The 23,819-nt window shown below is 38.3% G+C and overlaps 2 protein-coding genes across 5 annotated transcripts; one reads left to right on the top strand and one right to left on the bottom strand.

Annotated features, from left to right (window-relative positions):
• Positions 1–6,348: 6,348 nt before the first annotated feature.
• On the top strand, positions 6,349–8,383 carry LOC108674350 (iron-sulfur cluster assembly enzyme ISCU, mitochondrial). The gene is made up of 4 exons (XM_018162294.2): positions 6,349–6,528; positions 7,172–7,396; positions 7,602–7,680; positions 7,930–8,383. The coding sequence occupies exons 1-4, from the start codon at positions 6,439–6,441 to the stop codon at positions 8,010–8,012; spliced, it is 477 nt and encodes a 158-aa protein (XP_018017783.1). The 5' UTR covers positions 6,349–6,438; the 3' UTR covers positions 8,013–8,383.
• Positions 8,245–21,072, bottom strand: LOC108674349 (ras association domain-containing protein 8). Of its 4 annotated transcripts, XM_018162291.2 has the most exons (11): positions 20,910–21,072; positions 20,041–20,151; positions 16,042–16,431; positions 13,843–15,900; positions 13,023–13,124; positions 12,625–12,723; positions 12,344–12,448; positions 11,694–11,851; positions 11,254–11,407; positions 10,968–11,121; positions 8,245–10,579 (listed from the first exon to the last, which is right to left on the bottom strand). In XM_018162291.2, the coding sequence occupies exons 1-11, from the start codon at positions 20,979–20,981 to the stop codon at positions 10,485–10,487; spliced, it is 3,498 nt and encodes a 1,165-aa protein (XP_018017780.1). In that variant the 5' UTR covers positions 20,982–21,072; the 3' UTR covers positions 8,245–10,484. The 4 variants fall into 4 exon arrangements, with proteins under 4 accessions (XP_018017780.1, XP_018017778.1, XP_018017779.1 ...); XM_018162289.2 differs by having other exon boundaries at positions 13,843–16,431; XM_018162290.2 differs by having other exon boundaries at positions 8,245–10,576; positions 13,843–16,431.
• Positions 21,073–23,819: the final 2,747 nt, after the last annotated feature.

Genomic DNA, 23,819 nt, shown 5'->3' with positions numbered 1-23,819 from the left:
TGTAAACAAGTGATACAACTTCATAATGTCTATGAAATCCTGTTGGATCATTCTAGGCGTTGCAGGTGACAAATAGTGGGTATTGCATAACGTTAAAGTTGAACGTGGTCGTGTTCGAATGGTCGTAGTTTTGAATTGTAGTTTTTTTTGTATGAACAACTTATAAAATTATAATAATAATGATCGAGTCTGAGGTTAGCTAGAAACTACAGTTGAGTTGACGGTTTGAGTTTATGGCCTGTGGATTATTTTTTTATTCCTATTTCCTGGTGCTGGGATAGTTAGGAATATTTGATATGCCAGAAAATCTGAAAGAGTTATAAGATTTTATATAGATGACCAGTGTCACATTGTGTTGAACCAAAAGTAGCAAGATTCAGGATGGAGTGAATTAAACATTGAGTAGTGAGTACTCAAGTGTAAAGTGTTTAATATTCTTATTGTCTCATTCAAATTGGACATTTAAAAGGTAACTTTTGCATTTTGGCTAATTTTCTAGAATACTGATTACTGAGTGTGAGTGAGTAGACTGGCACTGGGCAGGAATCAGGATAACAAATTGATGATGACCTTAGAGACTAGTGCTTAGTCACCTTACAGGACACAGCTCACAGCCTCTGAGCCTCACACAGAACACAGGTCACAGCCACTGCACTGCCAGTCTGCCACGCAGCCACAGACCTTAATAATTGACACCTAATTGACACAATTAACCTAAAATTGTAGGTATGTAAAATCATTGATTCACAGTGATTTAAAAATAATACATTTAGAAATATGTTATTTTTTGTATTTTTCTCTGAAGAATATTGAAAAGGGCTGTAGGCAGGGTGGAATTCTAGAAATGGAGGTTCACTTATAAAAAAGCTTTCCACCCAAGGTGGAATGCTTTCCTTAGATACAGTGCTCTGCCAGGTGACTAACTATAAATGAAAAGTCAAAAGGAGGATCAGAAGTGGACAAACTGTTTCAATTGTATAGTACCTCTGATTTGTTATAAAATTGTTTGAATGTTTCTTGTTTGATAAATATTCTCTATTTTTCTTTTATTTAATGGATTTTTTGAAATTTTTCCAGGCTTTTTGTTTGTAATGATCAAGTTTAAGTTAAGTATTTAGTTAACCAGTACTGTAGTACATATACCATATTTGGGGGCTCTGGAAGTGGAAAGTTCCTGGACTTTCCAACCTTTCAGGTCCTGCTTTCCAATATGCTATGTGTACTGGTTAATTTAATATCCCTCTAGAATTCCACACTGGCCTGTAGGAATGGGTAAAATTGGCTAGATTTTCACCTCTCTAGTTTTTCCTTTATATTAAGCTTTGTTTTAGTTCCATGCATCGTTGATTGTTGAAATGGTGACGTCATACATTTGCGCGTCAAACTACTGCCAAAACACTAGGTCTTGGCTTGGCCATCTAGCGGGAAAATATTGAGATCCAAAGAGAGACAATGCACGCTACCCAGTGAGATCATCGAAAAATGTGTCAAATTTGACAGTTGACCTTGCTCTATCAAATAGCCATGGTCAGGAAGATGTGCCAGGTGCGCGGGAATTTATTTTGTCATTTTAACGACCTGCGCGGTGCGCCGTACTATGCTGGTAAAAAAAATGCGCCGTGCACTGTACTTTAGAAAGCTAAAATAGTTCTACTATTTTAGTCGACAGTATACAGGAGTATATTGACAACGCGAGTCGAACTGACAATAATAAAATGTAAGACATGTCCGGGTTACTTCTGACTCTTCCGCTTGTCCGCCTTGTCGGATACGGAACGTACGGCAATCGTAAACTGCGGCTATTATACATACGAAATGTAAACAGACGGTGTTCAGTGTTGCCATATGACTTTGGAGAAAATTTCTTCTAAAATAAAGTTCTAGATTTCTCATTCACCAAATTTCCGTATCAAGAAAAATCATATATTACCTATTGAAAGATAATTAAAGGCATACTGTGCTGAGTAATGTGAGTATTACGTCTGTTCCTCCACAAACTGCTCGTGCGCGGCAGCGCGACGTAGAATTGATGGCCGGGATTGCGTGAACACGTGCGCGAAGAGAATCAATTTTCATTACATTGCGCCAACTGTGCACAGCAATAGCGTAAAAAAAGTGAAAATGCGCGGGAAAATTCACCAAAAACATACATCATCCTGAGTGTGGCCAATAGTGAATAACTGTTTGTATAGGAAGAATATTATGGTTTGAGACTTTTAAATACGTCTGTGAATATATTAGGAATCCTTTGAGTATACTTGTATTTGCTGATTTCAAGTGGTAAATAAATTAATAGATGATTAAGTTGAGAAATGGATTTAGACACATGAAAACTAATTCCGTCACAACTTGAATTGGACACACACAGATCGTTCCAAGCTGTGTACAAAAATTAAAATTTTCTTAATTAAAAGCTTAATAGTTGTTATTTAAAAGCATAATTAAGTAGTGTTCAATATTTATTAGTGTTCTAATTCAAAGCCGTGTTGTATTCCAATACAGCTCACACAGCAAATGGAATTCGAACACGTGGATGACGGCATTACATATCAGTAGAATTTGAAGCGCAGACGGAATACGCCTCACCATGCGCCGAATATAGCCACACACAGTGACGGAATATAGGGATTTGGTAGGTTTGCATTCTAAAGGCTTTTAAATAAATATGGCCACATTTTGTGACGTTTCGTTGTTGCTGACGCGTAGTACGGTGTTTTGAGAGTCACATAAAGCAAACAGAACTTGAGTAACGCATACGGTTATTTTTTTATAGTTTTTCATTTCTCGATGCGTCCTTAATGTGACGGAATATACCGCATTTACCCTATTCTGAGGTAATTCATCTCTCATGAGATGATGAGATCCTTGAAGCCTTCTTTATAGGGGTTTCAACATTTATTAGGCTGGAGGCCTTTTGCCAATTCTAAACAATTAACATTGCAGAACATCTATAGCTTGTTGCAGGCTTGAACTTGCAACGCACTGTTTCAATTTTGCTTTGCTTAACCGCCTGGCCTCTTTGTTGATTTTGACCAGAAACTGGCACACAGAGCTGGGATCAAACCAGCGCCTCTCTGCACCAATGTTGGTACTGGCCCAGTGGTTACAGTTCAGAGTACCAAGATTGGCGCAGAGAGGCGCGGGTTTGATCCCAGCTCTGTGCGCCAGTTTCTGGTCAGAATTGGCAAGGAGGCCGGGCAGTTAAGCACAGCAGAATTGTAGCAGTGAGATGTGAGTTCAAGACTGCAAAATGCTGTGAATGTTCTGCTATGTTGAGAATCGGCAACAGGCCTACGGCCTACTAAATGCTGAAATTGTTAATAATAATAATAATAATCTGGCAGAAATCTTGCGATTCTGGAAATGGCGAGAAAGCTCTAGTTGTGGCCCTAAGGTTAGAAGTTTTCCATGCTTGGTTCTAAGTGACAAATTTATTTACATTAAAGATCTTGCAGCCTGATAATGCCATTTTTTTAACAATTAGTTACTGTTTAATGGGGCAATAAGCCATAAGGGTCCAAGTTGTAGTCCAAGGGATGGCTCATGGCTGGAACTGAAAGGGTGGGGGAAAATATGGACTCACGGCAGTCCTCTGTCATGGCATGAAAATGTTATTGTAGCAAAACTAATTGAAATAAACTAAACTTTAAACAGTGGCATGAACTTCAACATTTTTCCTATCTATGTACTATAGCATAAACAAAGTTAAGAAACCATAGATTTACTTGCTCTAAAAAATCCCAGAAAAAAATTAAAAACTAAAAAAGTGATATTATGAAAAAGTACTTCTGCTAGTCGGTGTGTATAGAGGGTAGAGTCTGGTAGATTTATAGGACATAAAACTAGTAGATCTATTGATAGTGCTGTGCACTGTGCAATCAGCTACCTATCTATTATGTGACTCTTCAATGTTCAGGAGATCTGCATTCCTGAAGTGTTTTTGTATATTGAAGCCAGTTAAATGGTCAATATTTAGCTCATTACCTTGCTCCATGCAAACTTTACAAAGCTAATGAATAGACTTATCAATAATTGTGTACCCAAAAATCCCTAAGTGGTGAACACCACCTTGGCCCGTTGGCCATTATTGAAGGCAATAAGTGCCCTTTTTAGCCATCCATTATGATCCATATACTGTTATTGTTAGTAGGCTAATTGCAACATAAAAAATAACACCTCAAAAATACAAAAAAGCTGAAAAAATCAAATAAATAAAAAAAATCATGAAAAAATCAATAAAATCATTGATTTTTGATTAAAAAATAAAAATAAAAAAAATCGCCAACCCTGCTGGGTAGTAAGGGACACCCCCCTCCTGCCCATGGTAATACGGGACACCCCTAAAACATATTTGCAGTAGGACCTTGGTTAGCAAAGGATCCAGTTAACAAAAAAATTGGTTAGCAACATAAAATTTTGATTACATTTACCATGCTCAGCAAAAAAAAAAGTTTCACTTAACAAACCAGTATACAGGTATGCACATACAGCATATACTAGATTGGAATTTCCTACTTATGAAGGAAATCATGTGGCTCCAAAGCAATAAATTTTTATTTATTTGGAATCTTTTGGCCTAATTGTGCAGTTGTATGAACAGTTAGCTAAGTGATGATTGATCTAGCAGAAATCTTGCAGCTCCAAAATATATATATTATGATACATATAATGTGCAACTGCACATACATTATATGCAATTATTTAAGTATCAATGAAATAGAAAAATCAATAGAATTTTTTAATTTCTGTGAAATTTAAAATTTCTAAAAAGTGGCCCAAAATTAGGCCATTCCGATGTTTTGTTGCCATCTTTAAAGTTTGTTAAAAAAATTTCATGTTAAAAGACAAGCGACTTGGTTAATTTGGGTTATATAATTAATTACTGAAAATGTATTCTTGAAGCAGTTGATCATTTTGATGTGAAAATATTCAGTAACTGCAGTATGTCTTTTTGTGCCTCTCATGAGATGATGAGATCCTTGAAGCCTGCATTAAAGATTGTCTTATTCAGTGCTTATGTTTTGTTACTGAAAATAGACAATAACAACTTGAAGTATCTTGTGGCAACACTTGCAAAACATAGCCAAGTAAAATTCAACAACTTTTCAAGTCTTATAATTCAAATTTGTAACACACTGACTGAACTAAAAAAAAAATGATTTATTAACTAGCAGTTTCATCCAGTATGGTTGTGTCAGCATCATTCGCTGTTTGTAAAATGCAAGTATGAACTTTATGATAGCATGCAATAAATGTGCCTATAAGCATATCATCACACAGTGGCAAGATTACAACCCACTGTAAATTTCTCTGTCAAGTTTTCATCTTAAATTGTTAAATTAATTAAGTTTTTAAGGGGAGCGTCTACCCTAAAATTGAAAATTTTTACTTTTTCGGTTTTCATACTAATTTTAAAGCTGACATTCTACCCTATCCAACGGTACCACTGCCATCTCTCTACGTTGATTTATGATTTCACGACATTTCATGAAAGGGGGGCGGGTGGGGGAGTTCTTTAAGTAATTAGATAGGAACTTATCTATGCTACATTGAGCGCATATTGTGGTGCGCGCGGGACTTTGTCGCGCTCTCCTCAACATTCACACTTATTGTCACGGAAAACCTATCTCCTCCTAGAGTTTTGAAGCTACAACAATGAGACATATACCGTTCGATTTGCAAAAGAAAGATCTACAATTCATCGTAAACGTTTTTCCAATTTTGTTATAGTTTGGATTTTATTCTGCCAAAAGGGGGGGTGTGGGGGGGGAAATCAAAAAATTTCCGAAAAATTTACAAAAAATGCCGCCACACCCACAAAAATGAGAATTTCAAAAAACGTTCACGATGAATTATAGATATGGTTTTTAAGCATTGAATGATATGTGTTTCGATGTTGTAGCTCTAAAACCCTAGGAGGAGTAGGATTTCTACGGTACCCCCTTTTTTGGCCGTTTTCTAAGAATTTCACGTTTTCTTTCATTTTTTCGAAAAATTCACACGAACAAAAAAGTCTTAGATTTCTGTTTTACACATGTGTACCAAATTTCAAAGTGATCCGTCTGTAAATAGCCGAGATAAATTTTAGGGTAGACGCTCCCCTTAAATTGTCTCTGATTAGGTAGAAAAAAAGTATGAAGTATGGTATAACTTCAATGATCCAAAAATAAAGATTCCTTAGAACTGGTATCTTTATCACAAAATAAAAGCGGATAATTTATTTCTACAGCCAAGGGCATGGCAATCAATACTATTTGCAATATTTAAAAATTTGGTTCACTTTTTGTTGTGGGAGTTCTAAAGGACAATTTGAATTTATTCCTATGTTATCTTGACAAACTGTAATAAAGTTGTATAGTGGTATCTTTTATCCATTTTGCTCTGTAAATTGATATTTAAATCCAAATCTTTAAATCTTCCTGCAGTTCTATTAAAATCATGGCTATGTTGCGCAAATTAGGACAGTCTATGTCTAACCTTGCAAGCAGGAATGCTGCTATTGCTGTCACAGCAGGCTACCATAAGAAGGTGAGTATGTAGTACTATGCTATGCAAGTCTACTCAACATGGATCCTGTTGATTTGGGCATTGCCTCCCTCTGCTTTGTCTCGCCCCCTAAATTTATCAACAATATTTGTACATGAAGGGCTTTAGCAAGTAAACCCTCACTACACAGAGGGGTTAAAATATGAAGTTTTGTCTTGTGCTTCCACTGAGAACCTGGTGACCTCCAGACATAGTATTTTGATGTAATGTTAATATTAAAACTAGACTTGATTTTATCTTTTGTTAGTATTTTGAGTCTAGAAATTGATCTCACATAACTTTTTTTTAATTCGGCTGTATTAGAGTTTGAAAAAATTGTCATAAATTTTGTGATTTTCACTGTAGAATATGTATATACAAAATTACATGTTACAGTTGAAATTTATATTAATTGAATGGATCATCTAACTGTAGTGGTTTTTAGTGCAAACATGATCCTGACCTTTGACCTCAGGAGTCCAAATGTGTAATTCAAGAAGGCTTAATATTTAATACGTCTATACTACAATAATGTTCTCTTGTCGAACAATTTTTTTTTTTGACCAATTTGAAAAGTCACTTCGACTTTCATTGATGTAGGTACTTGTATTTGTGCTCACTGGTATCATACATACTCTGGTTGCAGGTAATTGATCATTATGAAAACCCGCGCAATGTTGGGTCGCTTGACAAGACAGACTCAAATGTAGGCACAGGACTTGTGGGTGCTCCTGCCTGTGGTGACGTCATGAAGCTGCAAGTCAAAGTTGATGAAAACGGCAAGATCATCGATGCTAAATTCAAGACCTTTGGTTGCGGCTCTGCTATTGCATCGTCTTCGTTGGCTACAGAATGGATCAAAGGAAGGAAGGTTGGTCACTGTGTAGCTGGATAGGAACTAATTAGTCGGAGGGAATATTCCATCTTACATTCTTACTAGGCATGTATCAAGTAGAGTCGAACTGGTTACATTGAAGTATAAAATTTACCTCTAATGGGCTCGCAAATTTAAGGGTGATTTATTTTTCATGTATTGTTTGAATATGGAAGCTAAACTATTCCCTCCGTTGTGCCAGGTTGATGAAGCACTCACTATCAAAAACACGGACATTGCCAAGGAGCTCAACCTGCCGCCCGTCAAGCTCCATTGTTCAAGTGAGTTAGATTAGCAATAGCATTACCTACGTCATGTACATCAATTTTTTCGACTTTTTCAATTTTCGAGCTTAGCTTTCATTTTTAATTATGAAGTCATTCTTGCTGCTAATTCTCTAGCAGAGCATAGCTTGCAACCGTCATTGCAATCATACCGTAACAATTGCAACAAAAATAGATTATTTTCAATTTTGAACAAAAGTATTGGTCATAGAAGTATTTAATTTGCATTTATTACTTCTGTTTCAGTGCTGGCTGAAGACGCAATCAAGTCTGCTCTGCAGGATTATAAAGTTAAACAAGAATCCAAACTCGCTGCCGCCAAGAACTAGGCGATGTCAGGATTATCGTGTAAATAGTAAAATACTCACGCAACATTGGACATTATGACGCAGCTTTGTTCAGGAAATGTGTCCTGATGTAATGTGCTCTTAGGCACATTGCAAAGGCTGGCCTGATCGCTTGCGCATGGAGCGTAAAGCATTTTAAAAACAAGTTTTATTTGACCACATTCGTACTGAAGTTTTGAATGAACGTTATTAGTTAGGTAGTAATAAGATGCAAGACGATGGAACTCGATGTTATTTTTGTGTCTCTTAGTTACGATGAAATGACTACCTAATACGTGATTTAAAGTAAAAGTTATATTCACTTACTATAAGTAGCTAATCATCAAGTGAAATAAACAGTTTGTTACACGTTTTTTCCTGTATTACATACCTAGTAGCTGCAAATTATTTACATACCTAGTTGCAACAAATCAAGAAATGGGATGAAACACATCACTGGTGATGACACTGTAATTCTAATCATACAACAGTGCTCAAGTGTCCAGCTGCAAATGAGCAAAATAAAGAGAAGCAAAACTACTAGTGAAAGACGATCGTCGCACAATCCAATAGATGTCCATCGGTGTTACAAACACAGCTATGCTCCAACATTTCTCAGTCGTTGCGAATTTGTGAATATTTCCCATTACCCAACGCATCTTTACTATCTATTACAATTATTGAGTACAGTTGCCACAAATGAGACTAGACCATTGCCAAGAGCATCCTCTCCGCTCACGCATTCTCACACATGAAACAAAGAAGTCCTTTTCACTTCCGTAACTATTTTTACACGTAGGATTTTTCTACTTAAAATTAATGAGTAACTAAAAAATGCTTTGAGTGCTCCCAACGATTAAAAAACTAAGGTAGAATGGAGAAGTCTTTAAATTATCAATATCAGCAATTAATAGCTCTAATTTTAATTGGTGAATGAAACGGTCTTCATCACTTAACACATCTTTGGGTAATTTTTTAAGAGTAATGCCACAATAATGTTCTTCGTGCACTTAGTAAATGATACTCGCTTTACGTGTTCATTAGGAGTAAAATGATTACCATCAATAAAATAAAAACAAATTCAGATCGAATTCGATACATTAAGCACGAAACTTGCCACAAAGACACTGTTAGAATGGAGATAAAAATTAATTTTCATAACTCAGTATTACATCATTCAACAACAACAAAGATCAAGAACTTATATACAGACATCTCAAGCTGAGTATGATAATAACAACATAATGGGAGTACTCGACGAGTGCTCATTCCTCAAAACAACATTAACTAATAATGATTATTTTAAAGCGAAATTCATCAGATCATCGTGTTACACCTTGGTAAATTTGCCCCATAACCACACACACTTCACCGGTTAGTGCTCCCCATACCGGGCTGGAGGCAGCTTATGGTACCTCCATCGGCGATCTCTCGCAAATGCAGTCCCGAATACAGATTCTTTGAAGCCAACACAATTAAGAGGAGCTTAAAAGTGAATAAAACATCCAAATACAAGTCTATGATAATGATAAGAGGATGTGTCGTTTAATTAATATCAATTGAATATCAATAGTAGCGGTGCTCTCGGACCTGAGCCCCTTAGTCTTGGGATAGACAAAATTCTTAGAATTGAGTGAAAAAAATGTTGGCTAACATGATTTCATCAAAATTAAATGCTGACAAAAATTTCATCAATCCTATACTAATCAGCTTTAAATTATAATGCATAACTTAATCACATAAAGAACTAAATGTTTGCACTAGGCAAAAAGATAAGAAATATCTCAACGGTAATGGTGGAGTACATACATTCACAAAATTTCGGCATTCCAATTCTGAGAAATTAGAATCGAAGCATGACAAATAATTGTGAACAGATACTTGCGTTAAAATAGTGAATTGTAATGTAAGAGAACACTTGGATATTTTCCTCGTAGAAGAGAAGTATAATCATGAGAATAATATGTTCACAATAATAAAATTAAATGAAGTTAGAAACTCTGAAAGCAAAAATTAACCAAAAATCGGTCATTTTTAAGTTTACAGGACCAGCCTTAGGCAAGATAATGATTACACAACACAGCTAAACGTCTAATTATGGCAGATGTTCCCCCTCGTGGCAACTCGAGGCGGCTCAGAACTGAACCTTACCTATTAATGTAACACTATTAACGAAAGTATTTCTCCTAAAATGCATTCAAGGGCTTTTAATGTTTATTAAATGGGATACATTCATAAAGGCAAGTGATATGTACAGGAGGTGATACAGCACTAGGTGGTTAAGGCAGCGCGCATGCGAGTTAGTGAAGATAAGCAACCACTTATGGCTGAAGCGAGACATTGGTGCATTGGAGCAGCATCCGGTGCCTGAGCTTAACAGCTCAGGCCTTCTTAGTTCTTGCGCTGAATGATCTGAGTATGCAGCCACCGGCACTACACGACAGCAAATTGCATTTAAGGCAACAGTGATGGCATTTACACCCACACGCCATGGGGATTCTTGGATGTTGGGACTGCGGTTTCCAGCATACGAGGCGACCCGATTATCCGACGGGAAACCCCACACACTGCTGGATGCATAATAAACTTAGTAACATTATACTTATAAGAAACTGGGAATAGGCAATGTAAGTGTTTTATTAATTGTGAAGATTGACAGATGGAAGTCTACTGGTGAAACCTGTGCACAATTGCATAGAGCATAATTTATTATTGCCAAACTTAATGTCACGTCAAGCTACATACTTTGAATTTGTCAATGTATGTATATTACTCCAATCGTACTGATACATGACATTGTGTCAATATCATGTCAGAGCATATCCTACCTATCACATTAATAGCACAGAATCAAACAAATCGCATCAAAGTGATCATATCTTGAAAATCGCATTATTGGAGCAGCTGAGGCTAAAATACATGTGAGCTCCGGTGTGATAAGAGCTGCGAGTAACTGACCTGCAGCGGCGGCACCCGTAGGGGCGTGGAGAGAAGCAGCCAGGCGATCAGGGGGCGTGAGGCTGAGAGCCTCCAGGTTTTCTGACATCATCGCTCGTTTGAGCTCCTCTACTTGCTCACGTTTGCCAGCCAACGCCGACTCGACTTCTTCTAACTGGAAAATATGACAAATTACTTGAACAAACGGACAGGAATGCAAGTACTAAATTTCTAGACAGATTCAGTTACTTATAATAAGAAAATTAGAAAATTCGCATGGGCGATATAGAAAATTGCGTCACCATACCACTTTAGCAAGTTCAGGCGATGGTACTTCTGTCGAGTTCTGTGAATACTCGGCGTCCCGAGGATAAAAATCGAATCCATCCTCGTCTTCTCCGATCTCGAGCAGCTTCTCATCGTTCGCGAGTTTCAGAGACAGAAGTTCCTCTTCCAGTGATCTGTGCGCATGGAAACAACTATCATAACAAGGCATCCAACATTCTTTGATCTATACAGATGTTCATGCACAACTGGGAATTTAATTGATGTACAGTTTATTTACGTGCCTGTTAGGGGTAAGTCCTCCGATTTCAATAAAAAATGCACAACATCAAGCTAGTAGTATGCACGAACGAAATTATGAACCAATCTTGATTGCGCAAAATTTTAAGGCAAGAAATCACCAACTTAGTAGGTGAGATGAACAAAATAAGCTATAAAGTTGCCATAAGCACCAGGCCATACGTGATATTGGAAGTGAGATGAGCGATCTGGGCGTCGCACTGATGTATCTGCTGACGCACGGAGATCATCTCCTGAGACAGCCGCTCTTTGGTGTCAATGACGCTCTTCAGTTTCTCTTCTTCTGCGTCGGGATCCTCGGCTCGAAGTTCCTCATCCAGCTGCATGTCATGAAGTCAACATTTACGACACAGAAACGCACGAATTTCTAATTAGTGAAATTCCCACACTACCATCCAAGAAGTAGTGTGAGTAGTTCCTTCTTAATATTTCATTACTTTTTATCTAGAATATCAAGTTAGATTTGGACATTGGAAAATAGGGGTAATTAAACAGAGTCTTTTATACCAACTAATTTAGCTGTAACTTTCCGTCTAATTCCAACAGATTTTATTGTAAAGACCCGGAGAATAGAAATACATCTCTGATGTATGAAAAAATTGACATAATTGATCATATTAACTCGCAAGCCGATTTCAACTAAGGACGTAATTTATGCTAATTGATACCAACTTACCAAGTCAAGTAAGATCTCTACATTTCTCTTTAATCGATTTCAATCCATCTGTTATAAAAGTAAATATGAAGTTAAAACTGACATATTCTTTATATTTTATTCTTTCAGACGAGATACACATATACATAAACATTACCTTTTGATGCAGCAGAGAAAGCCGTTCCATTTCTGAATGAGCAAAGTCAAGCTTAGCTTGGTCTTCTCTCCAGCGCCCTTCTAAATACGTAATTTCTGCTTCAAACTGCAAATAAATAATGATTTCTGAGAGATCGTTGAGACTAGATGCATCAAATTTTTTTTAACATTACATCTCTGGAGTACAGATGACAACATCTTTAAAAGGAAAATTCAATTCAATTCAATGAGAGAAGTATTTCAGAGCATAAGTAAATAAAAATGGTGTGCACGATAGCCCACTTTGGTAAGTTGTATTTGTTGTCCGGTGAGCTGATCTCTCTGCTGGTTGACGAGCGCCACCAAGTCTTGATGAACGTTGTCCAGCACGATGTGTTCCACCTTCAGGACAGAGTTACATGGATTTATTTGAATACGCATATACGGGCTGCAACTAATGCCTTAATACAAGAAATGAATAAATCAAATTAATTAGGAAACCACTAATAGCTGTCTTCGATTCAGCAGTAACAGTACGTTCAACTGATTTAGTAAGGACCAAATAGAAATTTATTATAAACACATTAATTAATTTAGAATGAATTTTTTTCGCGAAAAGATTAATATCATTAATTTAGATAGCAAAAAAATCAGAATTCATATGCAGTAATATATAGAAATAACTAGTCCCGCGCACTGACCTGTCGCCCCATGACCGAAGGTGCAGGCTCAGTGGGAGGGAATATGTGGCCCTGAGGAGATGGACTCCTCCCGCTCTCTTCCTCCTCCGCTTCCTCGAGTTCCTGAAACAAACGGCATACTTATACTCGGGCCACACGGCTACGGCAGTCAACCAACACATCAACTATGGGAATACAACTTAGATGATGAATCTTGACAACGTCCTGAATTTGAATAACTTCTTTCGTGATGGCAAAGTTTATTAAACAATATTTGAAAATAAAAAGAATTTGGAACTAGTTGGTACTTGAAATTTCTATGCCACAATACTCCTTATACGAAACTTCCTGGGAAGTTAAATCTTTTATGTTAACCTTGTAATTACGCTGAAATTAGGTGCGTTCACTTTAAATTTGTGAGGTTAAATGTACTACGATTCAGGGCTAAAATTAATATAAATGGCTTAGAATGACTACACTGTTGATACTTGAAACCAGAAGTACTGAAAAAAATTTACCCTAGAATAGGAGCTCAAACATGGAAAAATGATTTCACAATTTTCACCAACAAACATAAATTAAACTTTGTTCTTGACATAAATATCCAATTGACGCAATAGAAATTAACCATGCTATTTCAGAAATAAAGAAAAAAATAATTTCGTGAAATGAAAATACGAAAATTATGTGGGAGTTTAACATTGCAACTGTTACGAGGCATAACACAATCAACAAGCAACACAACTTCCACTTTATCAAACAGCTTGCAGGAACAGTTATGCATTTAACACACAAAACAGGTCAGTTTTAATGTTTCTTATCTAATAGTGCAGGTACTCACCTCATCATGAATTAGCTTGGTACGACCCTCAACACTACAGTCACCATGTGTCGCTGCCTCCACGCTACTATCGGACACTTTTGAAAGATAATTTGCGTCCTCTGCACCACGTTCTTTGCTACTCTCATTCTTGGATTCGGCAACATTATGGTCGATTTTTCCGCTGGTGTTTGTAGAACTAATTTCAAGTCTTTCGTTCATCCAGTTCTGTGAATTGGATGTCACAACAGCTTCGTGCTCAGTAGAGAGGACGGAATCTTCAAGCAGGCCAGACGGCGATGTACGCGAGGCAAGATTCTTGCAAGGTGACGAACTACTTCCAGGAACAGAGTTTGCTCTAACGTGGTTTATGGACGCAGAGCCGTTGATGCTAACAATACTGCTTTGCATGGAATGATGCACCTCTTCAAATCCATGAATATAAGGGTTCTTTGGAGATGAAGTGACATCGATCTTCGTTTCTGAACGTGACGATGCAGAAGGACTGCTACTGCATTTTGATAGAGATACCACCGAGCTGCTTGAAGAGTTTGTGACGCTTTTACTGCTGGTTATGAGAAAGCCGTTTCCAGAGTTAGTTGAATCCAATTGCCCATTGCTAAAGTTAGATTTTTTTATACTTTCTCGAAGTTGCCAGTTGGAATCGTATCCATTTAGCTCAGTAGTCGAGTTCTTCAGTAGCAACAATCCAGAATTTGGGCTGTTAAGATGACTATCACATGAATGATTAGGTTTTGGCCACGCGGTCTGTCCGCTTGCAACTGTACGAGACGAAGCCACCAGTTCATTATTTGACACCATAACACTATTCTTTCCTTTGCTAAAAATGCTACCATCATCTACACGATGATTTGTAACAGAACTATAGGATAATGACGCATTATTTTCACTGGTCGGAGATGGTGGAACTACATTGTTTTTATGATGGTGAAGAGCAGACGGTGGAGAGATGGAGCCATGACTCAACGCATGTCTGCCTCCATAAACTGTCGTCAGTACAAGAGGTGAAGAAGTGGTGGGTGCATGTCGCCCGTCTGATGACATGCAATGGCCCCCAATGGTTGAGGGCGTCACTTTAGTTGCTGAGGGGGGCGGTGGAGGTGGTCGGTAAGGGGGAAGCATTCTTTGAGGGACAGTTACTTCAGATTTATTTGAGATAGCCTTAAATGCACTACGTCGAGCACAGCCATTCTCATCAACAATATTACTACTTTGCGTTGATGGATGAAATACATTTACTTTGCTACAATTTCCTACCGAAGAGTTGGATACGATAGGAAAATTATCATTTTTTGGAGAATGTAACACCTGACCAGCAGCTACAAAGGCTTTGTGGGGACTGCTGTTGGCATAACCATAAGGAGATTCCTGTTGTTGGTTACATTGCCTAGGCTCGTTTGCACTGCTGGTGCGATTGTCAGCTGAAGAGAGATGGGAGGTTGGGGATTGTAATCGCTCATTGTTCTGATGACGTGATTGAGTATAAGACGGAGAACTGTAATAGTAATTCGGCGAATCGGATCTCGAATACTCCAACTTAAGTGGGTTGGTGTTAGGATTAATATTTTGTGAGGAATGAAAGTTTGCACTCATGTTACTGGGCATGTATTGAGGAGTGTAAAAGCTACTGCTCGTGCCTGAAGTTAATGTTCTTATTGTTGAGGATGCAGCAACCGCGTCTTGATTACATGACGGCAGTGCAGGAGAAGAATGCTGTCTCATGTGATGAACAGCGCTCTTTGAAGGAGAATGTCGATATCCTCTTCTTCTGATGGAGCCGCCATAGAGCGGTGGCGAGGGAGGGTAGCCTCTCACCTGCTCATAGGGAGGGGGTGCAGGGGGCCTCGTACCAGAGGGTGGGATGATGGGAGGAGTTTTCAGAGGGGAATGGCGGTCGTGAAAGAACGAGGCAGGACTGGAAGGAGATGGCTGGGAGCTGCGAGAAGTTATATGAGGATTACTACGCGGCAATTGATTCTGTGTCCCGCTTATGTGATGGGAAGTTGATGCAGGAAGCAGCTCATGCGATAGGAACACTCCTTGTTGCTGTAGCTCATGCTGACGAGAAGAAAAATTTGCAGGGGATAAAGAACTCATCTCGGTAATATTAGAGGAGTTTAGTTTGGTGTTAGTATCCATAAAATGTATGGCAGTTGACACACACACGGCAGAGGGTGCACCAAACTTTACATTACTTACGTCTGGCAGGCCAGCAGAGGAATATTCTACCTTGGCAGAGTCATAAGATGGCACCCCTCTGCCCGAGGCACGAGCTTCCCGTGACACCATTGCACCACTAAACGTCAAGGATTTGCGTATGTCTCGAGCGCCTCCAACTGGCGTGTTAGATGAGGGAGACAAGCCATCGCCATGTGTGTTATTGTTATTGCATATGTGGTTTCTATTACGAGTAGCTGCTTGTAAGTGCCGCTGCTGGCCACTCTCTGAGTCAATTTGTAGTTCAGGACTATCAGCTTCAGGGCTGATAGGAGTTCTGCTGCTCAAGTTGTGGCCATTCTTATAGTTCAAAGAAGTGCGCTGTAGAATAAACTGCACATCGCTTGCGTGTTCTCCCCACTTCAGCAATACCTGCAAAGGCACCTCCATGTCAAATACTAACATAATATCAATATACAAATAAACACTTCATTCACTTAAAAAAACATATGTTCCATGACATACCTACTCTACAAACCAAAGCAGTACACAAATTTCACCCAATTTAGATAGTTGTCTCCAGAAGTTATGTTGTTTGAAGAATCTGCCAAGGATTCGTCGTATAGTTAAAATATGATTTGTACTTCGATATCAATAAATTTTATTTTAAGATAAAAAATTTGAACTTGCTTTGAATTCATAAGCAGGACTTGAATGAGAGCTCTGTGCTAAAAGTGGGTTTTGAAGGGTCTTTCTTTCTAATATAAATCCTTCGTTTTAAAATCATTAAATGGATTAGGAATGATTAAATTAGGAATATTGGGATTACTATACTATATTTTACTATATTCAATTATAACTATTACATCACTTCTACCTGACGATTCCCTGTTGAAAAACGTGTTGACTACCCAGGGCCCATCCCACCACCCTGGAACCCACAGCCCAACGAGCAACTCCAGCAGGTACAAACAGGGTTTCTCAACTACGAACTCTCAACTATGGGTAACCACCTACCGGAACTTTGAGGATTATCCAATCTAACTGCAACGGATTATGGAACAAATTTTACCAAATCTAACACTTCTAGGCCGCTTACAGCTTCTACTGGCGGCTATCCATGGAACAAAATTGTCTTCCCGCTCCAAAGACCCAAAATTTGCCAACTTTGCCTTCTACCATTTGAATAGATCAGAGCATGGGACGAAGCAGAGGCCTGATGATGCTGATCCACAACAGTTTTGCTTCTACACTTAAACCTCTACCAGACCATAACACAATCAAAGAACAAGCTGGAATTATAAATGCCAATAACACTGATCTAAACATCATCAACATCTATATAAAAATATTCCACCTTAAGCCTCCTGGCCACCAAACTTCAAAGATAAACATGGACACACCAACGCAACTTCCAACCATAGGACAACTGTCCAAGCCAGACCTATCGATCGTCCAGGATACCCTGATTACCAACATGGACTGGACCACCAGGACCACTCTATCATCCAACCACCTGCCAATCTACATCACACTGCAAGCAGACAGTCAGGTCACTAAAACCCTGAAAATCACCTTAACAAACTACACCAATGTCAATTGGAAAAGATACACTGCCAATACTAAAGCTGCCTTCAATACTTTGAATTTCCCGCCAGGTTGTCAACAGCCGAACAACAGTTTCGTAAAAATTTTTAATCACTGCAAGCAACCACAACATTCCTTCAGGCCGCCACATCTGCTCTACACCTGTCCTCTCTAAAAATATCAGAAACCTCACCCGACAGATAGACAACCTCCGTGTTGCCGACCCCACTTCCGACGACGTAACAGCCCTCTCTGCTCATATCCACCAGCTCACCAATGACATCAAAAAACCCCGGTGCAAACAACACCTCTCTACCTTCAACTGCCATACCAACGTCAAGCACCTCTGGTCAATAATAAAGGCCCTAACTGGTAAACCAATACAGTACCCAACTTACGCCATAAACTTTGCCAGAAATGCCATCAATAACAACAAAAATCGAGCTGATTGCTTCAACAGTCTCTTCACGGCTTTCACTTAACACGTGTCCAACAAACTCAATACAATCACAACCAGGAAGTCAAAAAACTTTAGTCTTGCAAACAGTCCCTCCCTCACAACGGCAAAAGTGGCCAATGCAATCAAACTATCCAGTCCCTCAAAGGCCACCTGACCAGATTAACTCACCATCTTTCACATCAAATACCTGGAACCCCTCGGAATTCCTTCACTTTGCTTACTTGACCCACCTCTTCAAAGAGTCTCTCCAAACATGCCAAATACTCGAAATCTACAAGTCTGCCCAAGTCCACCAAAGTCCGCTGCTCAAACCTGGTAAGCCAGACAAATACTCACTGCTTTGCCTTGCCATCAAAGTCCCGGAACGGTGCTTGCTACCCATTATCACTCAACAACTGCCCCTATTCTAGTTGTCCCCATTCAATCACCAACATGGATTTTGACCCGGTTACTCAACCATGACTGCGCTCACCCTTCTTACTACAAACATCATCCCAGCTGAACCAAAAGGAGGCCTGCTCATTGAGCATTATTCATCACTCTGGACCTCACCAAAGCCTTCTACACCGTCAACCACCGGATTTTTATCCACGACTTCCTCTCCTCCCCACTAATGAGATCTTTCCCCTGCTGGATCTCTAACTACCTGCACGGTCATTTGGCCTCAACAGAATTCCGTCATCCAACATCAAAACAGCAAATTATCCACACAAGCGTCCCTCAGGGCTCTGTTCTGTCACCTCTTCCCTTCAATTACTACGTCTCCAAAGCACCTCAAGCACCACCTAACATCAAAATCATTTCCCATGCCGTCGATTTCACAACCTACAGCACTGATCCTGACACCAACATTCTCCCCAAACAACTCAACTGATTATCTCCTACAACTCTGCAATTTTTTCACTCACCAAAACCTGGGAATCTCTACCACCAAATTGACAGTCACCCTCATAACACTGCACATGGCCCAGTACAACTACCATCCTTAAATCAATATCAAAAACCAACTCCTTCCGCTGGAGCACAACCCAAAAATCCTTGGCCTAGCCTTTGATACCTTGCTTACCTTCACCGCCCACCATAAAACCACAGCAGGAAAAGACTCAAAATGCAACAAAATACTGAAAGCCCTTTAAGGCACTTCCTATGGACAAGATAAGGAAACTCTACTTCAAATATACCAAGCCACCATCGAATAGTAGACTACCCTAGCCCAATCTGGTCTCCTGTCACCTTTTCCACCAACACCACAGCCTCCAAACAGTTCTAAACTCAGTTCTGTGATCAATAACCGGTTGCCACAATACTACCACCAAACAACATCTCTCTGAAAGTCTATTGCTCTTTGTTCAGCAACACATTTCTCCTCTCTGCCCAATACCTTCTGCAATGCCACAACCCACATGCTAGCCACTAAGACAAGACCTCTCCACTAACCCCGCGATATAAGAGACACTCTTAACACCAAATACATCAATGCTGTTCAGCCAGTACTCCTAATGAACATCAACAGTGCAACCCTCACAACAGCCTGTAGCATCCTTCACTACAACACTGCCCGAGCTGCCTTCGACTTGTACCACACATTGGTACTGTTCAACGGCTTGCCTCCTCCACTCAATAATAGGCAAATCTGAACCAAGATCTGCAAGACAGATGCTGGCACAACTCCACTACAGTTACTGCATACTCCTAAACAGCTACAAAAGCAGAATAAACATCAGCAACATGAGCAACCCCTGTTATCTCTCTATGGATGACATACCCCACCAATTTGCCTGCCCTCCTAACAACCCAACACCCCTCAACACCATAGACCATGGAACTGGCTGTGGTTATGCGTTGGCTCCAGCCTCGGCTGGATTGGGCATGGGGCATCAATAACAACAGCAACCACAACAACAACAACATTATCTGGTGAAATTTATTTCATTGCAACATGCCAAGAAAACCTTAATTCCACTTTACTACAAACAACTAGGAAGGCTAAAAACCTTTAAGGGATGCTGAGATGGTGCCAAAAGGCGCTCGTTGCTGCGCCATCTCTCAATTAAAGTGAAGCGGCCAGTAGTGCTGGTTGCATGTGCCAGGGCAAACACAACATCCTGCAAAACCAAAATAAATTCATTTTCATACTTTGAATGACCCAAGTCTTTAAAATTAATTTAAACTGAATAAAGGCCATTACAACTAAAGAGCCTAGAACCATTATACAGCCAGACATAATTTCTGCCCCTGGTACTTCTTATTAAAAAAAATCACAAATTATAAATTCTGATAATTGCAAACAATTTATGAATCATACACGATAACTAAAGTTGAAATATTTTGCAATGTCAAAAATTTAATACACAACTAAAAAGGAAAATTGTCATGCATTCATATGATGCTTTATCATGTTAATAATATTACACAAGGAGAAATTACTTGATCTACATTTTAAATAGGTGCTAATCTAGTATCAATTTTGGTTCATGGGTGACAATTTCTCTTCAAATGATTTTATTTTACTTCTCAATTATTGTAGTATTGAGTATTGCTTAAACTATTGCATGGAACAATAAGCAGACCATTGGTGATAACTAGAGCTATACATGGCAGTGATGCCTCACCCACATAAACTAGGGGTTGTGGTGGTACTGTTTTGGCTGAAGATAAGTCAAGTTAGGCTATATGGTAACTTCCTTTCTAGGGAGAAATATGTTCTTGCAATATAAAAAATGACTATTCAAGAGAAAAATTTTCTTGAAATATAGAAAATGTTGACTTCAATCTTCTTGAATTCCTAATTTGCACTATAGTGTGTGGTGGTACAGTATAAATTAAATAAAGACTGAATAATGATGAGAAATTATTCACTAACCTGGCACGTGGTGGCTTGGGTAACACCGCAAACAATCCTTTGAATACCATCCACCCAAACCTTCAGTTCCATGGCCAGGAAATCAGAGAAGCTCCTAAGCTTAGGCACTGCTTTGCAATATTGGCATTGTTCTAAGCTATCAAGAATGTATGTATGACATCTGTTAAACCATAAAAGAATACTAGCATAAGATTTACACAAATAGAGCAGCAAACAGGTAATCCACCTCAAGAATAATACAAGCAGATGAAGAGACTTAAATAATTATAAAAGATTGAACCTCTAAATTAGAAATGAATATACTAAAAAAGCATTTATACTCTGCATTTATAGATTTGTTCACCGAGGTTTTTATCCCTAGATACCGTAAAATGGGGTTACTTTGACTCCCGGGGTAACTTTGACCACTTTTCATTTTTTTAACAAAAACCCCCAAAACTCAAAAACTATTCGACATAGAAAAATTTTGTCAATGGCCATTAAAGGCCTAATACTGAGGCTACGTAACACAATAGAAAGATTTAAAATGTTTGCATATCTAATAGGTTAAAAAATTAAAAATGTGACCCAAAAAAAAGAGCTATTATTCATAGCCTGTCGGAGTACCCACTCCAATTTTTTTATTTTTTTGGTAAAATATCTCCAGGTTTTGATGCATTGCAGTAGAACTCTTCTAGTTACATATGCAAATGACAAATTTTAGGAAAGTGTCATAGTTTGCAAATGGGGGGGGGCACCGCCCCCCACCCCCAATGGGGGAACTCTGACCACCTAATGGCAGCCATGATGGGGTAACATTGACCGGCTTGGAAATTAAGTTAAAATTACCATAGGTACCTATATAACATATTTTATGTTTGATACACCTATTAATGTTTTTTCTTCATGTTTCAGACTCTACAGAGTCTTATATATGGTAATTTTAACTTAATTTCTAAGCCGGTCAATGTTACCCCGTCACGGCTGCCATTAGGTGGTCACATTTCGCCCATTGGGTGGTCACATTTCGGGGCCCCCAATTTGCAAACTATGACACTTTCCTAAAATCCTAAAATTTGTCATTTGCATATGTAACTAGAAGAGTTCTACTACAATGCACCAAAACCTGGAGTTATTTGGAGTTATTTTACCAAAAAATAAAATTAATTTTACCACGCAGTCAAAGAAACCCCAGGAGCTGGGGTAACAAAGACCATCACTTTTTTTCACATTACATCAAAACTATGAGAGGCAGGAGCCAGCAATTTAGGGTGAGTGAAGCTAGAGTATAGACCTGTATTTTGCATGTTTCAATTTAAGTTTAACATATCTAGTAAAAAAAATTACATCATTTTGAAAAATAGTGGTCAAAGTTACCCCATTTTATGGTATTACTCATAAATTTTCAAATCAACTAAATAATGAGAATCATAAAATAAAGAATCTCTGAGAATTTGAAGAGAAAAATGAGGTACCAATTATTCAAATATAATTTCTCTCTTTTTAAACACATTTAAAAATTTGATTAGTGAATATGGGAACTAGTGAAGTCTGAAAAGCCTAAAAGATTTATATACTACACGAGTTGAGGAAGTTGAGAATGGAACAAGACAGAGCTGCAACTCTCCCAGCAACTGAATTATTAGGCATTCTAAAGAAAATGTTCAACATGGACCAATCTCGCGGTTAATTGATAAATTTTCATTACCATTTAGACACATTTTAGTTATCTGGACACATTTTTAAGGCTTAGAAATGCATTAAAACTCATACATATCAAAATTATGAAGAAATAGCTTTTTAATTCACACTTACTACTGGTATGGCTATTTTTGACCAAATTTTATTTTACATGCCCCTTGTATCTCCTGTCATTTCAGATAACATACTGACATCATATAAATAACTGATTTAAATTGAATGTAAATAACTACTGACATCATATACATAACTGATTCAAATTGAATGTAAATAACCACTGATAATCAATCATCAAACTCCTAGTCCTTATCAAAATGTATCCCATAATGCCATTGATTACTGACTGGAGCCATGTGAGAGTTGCTGAAAAATTATGATAGCCAGGTTCCTCTGCCATGGACACAATATTCCTCTTGATTCTGGTATTGAAGAATTGAGTTTACTGAGAAGAAATGACCATTACTAGGGTGTTCAAATATATAAAGAATTTAAACTCTTCCAGTTCAAAGTTCCAGTGAAATATTATATCAACACATCACCATTATTAACTGTGCTTGTGTAGTTGTCCTGGTATGCTCACTAGAGCTTCATATCTTCTTCCTAGCTTTGATACCAGCCAGAATACCTTGACTTGAGGTATGAATCCTCATTAATTGCCATCAATTGCAATATACTCAAGTCACTGTGTCTATTATACTTGATAGGAGCTAACAAGGCTCCTATCAACCAAACCAACATCACAGAGATTGAATGCACGACTATGGCACCGATGTATGTTAACTTACCTTTCAATTGCATGGCTTTTCATTGCATCTGGTGTTAATTAAAATTAAACAATTTCTGTCCAAGCAATATACTGAAGTTGTTCCCAAGTGTGACAACAGGAGTGTGGTTTACCATCAAACGGAGTAATAAGGGACGGTTTTGAGCATTTTTTGTTAATAACTTCTTACCATTAAAAATTTCATAAACAAGTTAGGGCTCATTTTAAAGCTCTTTGCGAGGGCTACCATCAACCGGGGCTACTAGGGACAATTTTGAACGTTTTTCATTCATAACTTCTTACCATGAAACATTTCATAAACAAGTTTAGGCTCATTTCAAAGCTCTTTGTTACTAACAGTACTCTGAAGTCCTCCTCTTTCATTGTAGATGATGTAGAGGTAGAATAAATGACATTTTCTGTGATTTTTACTTGTTTTTCCTTTATTGATATGATATTACCATATA

This window comes from Hyalella azteca, unplaced genomic scaffold (genome assembly GCF_000764305.2).
Source record: "Hyalella azteca isolate HAZT.00-mixed unplaced genomic scaffold, Hazt_2.0.2 contig16904, whole genome shotgun sequence".
In the NCBI taxonomy this organism is placed as follows: domain Eukaryota; kingdom Metazoa; phylum Arthropoda; class Malacostraca; order Amphipoda; family Hyalellidae; genus Hyalella; species Hyalella azteca.
Note: the sequence above shows the minus strand (reverse complement) of the source record. Positions and strands in the feature narration are given on the sequence as shown.